General features: G+C 42.3%; 1 protein-coding gene across 4 annotated transcripts in view; it reads right to left on the reverse strand.

Annotated features, from left to right (window-relative positions):
• LOC308285380 (scavenger receptor cysteine-rich type 1 protein M130-like) overlaps positions 1-6,000 on the reverse strand; it is a 126,898-nt gene that overhangs the window by 12,791 nt on the left and 108,107 nt on the right. For all 4 annotated transcript variants that reach the window (XM_080726115.1, XM_080726113.1, XM_080726111.1 and 1 more), the window contains one exon: positions 115-372. In XM_080726115.1, the coding sequence (XP_080582241.1) occupies positions 115-372 (258 nt within the window). The remainder of the gene's footprint in view (positions 1-114; positions 373-6,000) is intronic.

Here is a 6,000-nt window from a genome sequence, read left to right on the forward strand (position 1 = left end):
CTCTTAGACTTTATACAATATGAACTAAGAGCTCTTAGACTTTATACAATATGAACTAAGAGCTCTTAGACTTTATACAATATGGACTAATGAAAAAACATGTATTCCGCTTACTTTGAACATCTAGAGAGTGTGGTGAAGATCTCTGTGATCCATGTGTGTTTGTCACCTGACAGAAATACTCTCCAGTGTCTGAAGGAGACACATTCTCCTTCACCAGCTGAGGACCAGTGAAAATATATGTGATGTCTTTGTACCAGGTGTAGATGTCTACTGGTGGGTTGGCATCACTGCTGCAGGTCAGAGTCACTTTGCTGCCCTCAACAACTTCTCCTGGTGGATCCACTGATACTGAAGGCTTTTCTGGAGGGTCTGTGGAGGAATAAAGATTGATGGTGGACACTAAATTAACTGTAGTATTTATAAGGAATAGGAGACAGTATTTATAAGGAATAGGAGACAGTATTTATAAGGAATAGGAGACAGTATTTATAAGGAATAGGAGACAGTATTTATAAGGAATAGGAGACAGTATTTATGAGGAATAGGAGACAGTATTTTTAAGGAATAGGAGACAGTATTTTTAAGGAATAGGAGACAGTATTTATAAGGAATAGGAGACAGTATTCATAAGGAATAGGAGACAGTATTCATAAGGAATAGGAGACAGTATTTATAAGGAATAGGAGACAGTATTTATAAGGAATAGGAGACAGTATTTATAAGGAATAGGAGACAGTATTGCTCACTAAGAATGAACAATAACATTTAATTCATTTTAGGGATGCACCGATCAGGGTTTCCGCTAGGCATTTTTGGGGCCGGCCACGTTGGCCGGCAGGATTATATTTTACCGGCCAATCAATTAATGTATCAGCCATATTATAATGAACGTCACATACGTGTTTGCAGATGAGATACTGTATGTGCGTGTGCATGGTGCACCCAACTGATAATTACACCATTTTATGTTAGCGCTGGGCTCCTCTTTATTACAGATGCAATTGCAATCTTTTCTGAGTTAACGAAATAATAGCCTAACTATCTACTTATGTAGGCCTAGATCGCTTGCCAAAAAAGAAGTGATTAAGTTATAGTAGTTATAGTGGACGCAACTCAAGCGAACCGTTTGCGTGCCCTGCCACACAGTGGCCTACAAATTAATTAATTAATAGTACTATATGATTTTGGCTTCACGTCTCATTAAACCTTAATATGCAAACATGATACAACCTTTGTTTTGTTTTGTTAATGTTATGTTATGATGGCGCAAGGAGGAAGGTTGACTTGCCTCTGTTAGTCTGCTGCTTTGACCACCACAGTGGCATCACATCCATGCGATCACAAAGTAATTTGCGTGCTTGTATAATCCATGTGATTCCACAGAGTTCGGGTCCCTTTTTTATTATCGTCTACTGGGTCCAGCTTGGTCTAGATTATCTCGGAAGAACCCCAGTTCTGTTCGGATCATAACACTAAACCCACGCTGTAGCCTATAGCGCTGATTTGGACAAGCTGCTGGAATTGTCAGCTGTGAAAAGTGCATGATGTGTGCTTCTCCGTATCAATCAATCAATCAATCAACCTTTATTTGTATAGCACATTTACACAATCGAAATTGACCAAAGTGCTTCACAGTAAATAAAATATAAAAACATAATAATAAAATATAAGAACATAGAAATACACCAGATACATCAAATATGAGTACATAGGCATAACAACCAGCAAGGTTAAAAATTAAACAATGCTTAGCCATCATGGAACATCGAAGGCCAGTGAGAAAAGGTGGGTTTTGAGGAGGGACTTAAAAATCTCGATGGATTTGGCAGCTCTAATATGGGGAGGGAGAACGTTCCACAGCACCGGGGCCGCGACTGCAAAGGCACGGTCACCTCTAGTTTTCCGGGTTATGTCTGGTGGAACTGTTAATAGTGACTGATCAGCAGATCTAAGTGCTCTGGGTGGGTTGTGACGGTGTATGAGTTCGGACATATATGGGGGGGCAAGGCCATTAAGGGATTTGAAGGTGAAGAGAAGAATCTTGAAGTCGATCCTTTGTTTAATCGGGAGCCAATGGAGAGAGATGAGAACTGGGGTGATGTGGTTGAATTTTTTGGTGCCGGTAAGAAGGCGGGCAGCTGCGTTTTGAACTAATTGGAGGCGTCTAAGTGCGGTTTGGTCTGTTCCATAATACAGGGCGTTACAGTAATCGAGTCTAGTAGAGATAAAAGAATGTATAACGGTTTCGAATTGTTTGGCTGGGAGGTAGGGTTTAACTTTAGCAAGTAGGCGGAGATGATAAAAACTGGTTTTGACAACAGCACTAATCTGTGTATCGAATTTGAAGTTGCAGTCGAATATGACGCCGAGGTTCTTTGCGCTGGTATGAATGTTGGATGTGAGGGGGCCCAAGGTGTTTACAGGAAGGGTGGGGTTATTATGGCCGAAGATGATGATCTCAGTTTTATTGTCATTTAGATGTAGGAAGTCGGCATCCATCCACTTTTTTATTTCATTGAGACAGTTAATCAGGGGGTCAAAGGAGTTATTGCTGTTGGGTATGAGAGGCATGTAGATTTGTACGTCATCAGCGTAGCAGTGGAATGATATGTCATGTTTGGAGAGGATGGGGCCGAGGGGAAGCATATATAATAGGAAAAGTAGGGGGGCCAAAATGGAGCCCTGGGGAACCCCACAGGTGAGAGGAGCCTCTGATGAGGAGAATTCACCCACCTGGACCGAAAAAGTCAGATTGGTCAGATAAGATCTGAACCAGGATAGGGCCGTCCCGGAGATGCCCACCTGGTTTTCCAGTCGAGAGAGCAATATTCTGTGGTCGACTGTGTCGAAGGCCGCTGAGAGGTCCAACAAAACTAAGATGGCTGGGCTACCCGAATCAACTGTTAAAATTAGGTCATTAAAAACTTTTAAAAGGGCTGTTTCCGTGCTGTGTCTGGGTTTGAAACCTGATTGAAATTTTTCGTGGATGTTATGATTGATTAAAAACGACTGAAGTTGCATGTAGACTATTTTTTCTAAAACTTTTGAAAGGAAGGGTAGCTGTGATATTGGTCTGAAGTTGGAGAGAATTGATGGATCTAAATTTTTCTTTTTAATAAGCGGGTGGACTATAGCATGTTTAAAGGGGACGGGGACCAGACCTGAGTTGAGGGACATATTAAAAAGTGAGGTCAGGCTTGGGCTAATGGAGCAAAAAACCTCTTTGAGGAGGCGGGGGGGATGCTGTCTGTGGGACAGTTTGTAGGCCGGAGATGGGAGATTATGTCGGAGAGGGAGGAGAGGGATACCTCTGTGAAATGGTCGAGGGTGGCAGGGCAAGGTAGAGATGCAGGGGGTGGGGCAGTGAAGGTGTGCAGTGACCTGAGAGCAGAGATTTTCTCAGTGAAAAATGCTTGAAAATTATTACAGAGGGTGAGAGATGGGGTAAGAGGGGAGACATCACGGGGATTGATGAGAGAATTAAAAATAGTAAAGAGCACTTGTGGTTTGTGGCTATTGTTAGTGACAGTAGTGGATATAAAAGCAGATTTAGCAGCTTTTACGGCTCTTTGATAAGAGGCATGGCATTCACGGAGTATTTCAAGTATGGCCGTCCTGCGTATCTAAAATAGCAGACATACAAGCTCACAGCGTGGCGCGTTGCTGACGTGTTGTGAGCTTGAAGCTCTGATATTTTCAATGCGTGTAACCATCGTACGACGAATATAGACTGATCAAATGCGCTCAGCGCAGCATGAACCATCAGCAGCAGCAGCGGTGAGCTCCGCTGTCATCAGACTCACAGAACATGATACAAATTTAACAAATAATTATGTGAATAATAAGATTAAATTATAAAATAGCCTAAGAGGCATTTTCCCAGCCGGCCACGGTGGCCGGTGGACTTTATAATTACCGGCCAATTAAACATTTAACCGGCCAATGGCCGGTAAATACCGGCTAACGGAATCTCTGGCACCGATATATCGTCCAAACATCGGTATTGGACGATATTTTCCGTTATCGGTCAATATCTGTATCGGCAAATAAAGCTGAATTAACCGATGGCAGAAGACAATATTTATCTGTTGTTGATAAGCATGTCTGTCTGTCCGTCCGTCTGTCCAGAACCTGCATGCTGACATCACTGGTACTAAACACTGCCCAAATTTGGAGATGACTGACATCACTGATACCGCTTCCTGTACGGCGCATGCGTCACAGCCATGGTAATTCAGCTGCATGCTGAAACAATGCCCAAATTTGGAGTTAACTGGACACCATGAGGGGTGTAAAAACATGGAGCAAAACAAAAGAAATTTAGATTTGAACATTTTCTGCTAGACTGGTTCTTTCCCAGTGAGCAATAGTCGTCTATTAGACGTCTCTCTAAAATCGGTTGTCTAGACGTTAATTAGACGTTATTTCAACGTCTATATAGACGGTCTATTAAATAGACCGTCTAATCAATGTCTGGTCTAAGATTAGACATCTAAGCTAGGAGGGGGGGGGGGGGGGTCGTTTACATGTGTGGGAACGTGGTAGGTAGGCATCCTATGTGTTAATAATAACCACTTTAAGAATTCCTTCTGCATATAGAGACATGTTTTATTTTTTATCTGCAGGTTTACTTCAAAAGTTACGGTATTTTCTGTTGCCTCCATGTTATGGTCCAGGTTGGGGATAAATGTAAGAACGGGTGCTGATAATCACGGTAAGCACGCCCTCTTGTGGAATATTGTGATTATACAGTTAGATAGATAACAGTTACCCTCCCCCTCCAAAATAAAATAAATAAGTGTCATTGTAATGAAGATATTGAATTGAAATTCATATTTTATTAATGCCAGGTTTTGTCTCTGAAATTCCCATGAAAACATTTTTTTATTAACATTTAACATTTTCCATTAGGTGTGCAGTAATGCTCATTTGAAGCACGGGTAGCTAATTCAACCAATCAGATTGCTTCTGTTGTATAATACTCATTCAAGCTCATATTATGAGCTTGTAGATCTGCTATTTTTTTTCAAAAATCTTGAACGTAAGTGAAGATCTTTGAATACTTTATTGAACACTAATTGATCCTTTGCTAAGCCCCTCCCCCACCCGTCCTTGTCCAATAGCACGTTAGCAAGGAGTTACTAAGAGAGGAGCTCTGCTTCTCACCCATTGACTTGCATGTTATATGACAGCTTTTTACCATAGAAATAATCCATCTGCTTCACAGAGAGAGAGAGAGAGAGAGAGAGAGAGGAGAGAGAGAGAGAGAGAGAGAGAGAGAGAGAGAGAGAGAGACAGACAGACAGACAGACAGACAGACAGACAGACAGACAGACAGACAGACAGACAGACACCAGACAGACAGACAGACAGACAGACAGACAGACAGACAGACAGACAGACAGACAGACAGACAGTATAGATTAGTGTCATTGTTGAAGTCATTGTTTTGTTACCTGAACAGATCAGCTCCAGACTGGAGGGGGAACTACTAGACTCCATTCCACCTCCACCTTCACACTCCCTCAGGTGAAGATTCAGATCCAACACAGCTAGATCTAACAGACCATGTAGGTTGATCTGTAGAACCACGTCTCCACTCTGTAGAAACAACAGAGCCACAGCCCAGCTGTCTGCACACTACAGATGAATACTTCTGGTTCCAGTCAGAATAATAATAAGGAACCACTGGTCTCCATTCTCTCTGGTGTTTCACCTCCAGTCTACCAGTACAGTTGCTGGCTCCTCCCACCAACCTGACATCATCAGGCTCTGTTACACAGACAATAGAATAAACATTAAGAACTCTCCTGTCTCTTATTCTAGGGTTAACTGTCTGCTAAATAGACCATCTGTAAGCTCACAAACTCCTCACAATACAAGCTTGTAGATCTGGTGCGCTGGAGGTACTAAAATCCAAGGGTGGGCTGAACGCAAGGGGGGGGGGGGGGGGGGGGGGTGGGGGTTATTATAGTTTTATTTATGTTAAAAAACGGC

The sequence above is a fragment of the Nannobrachium achirus genome, assembly GCF_963921795.1.
Source record: "Nannobrachium achirus genome assembly, chromosome: 5".
Taxonomy (NCBI): domain Eukaryota; kingdom Metazoa; phylum Chordata; class Actinopteri; order Myctophiformes; family Myctophidae; genus Nannobrachium; species Nannobrachium achirus.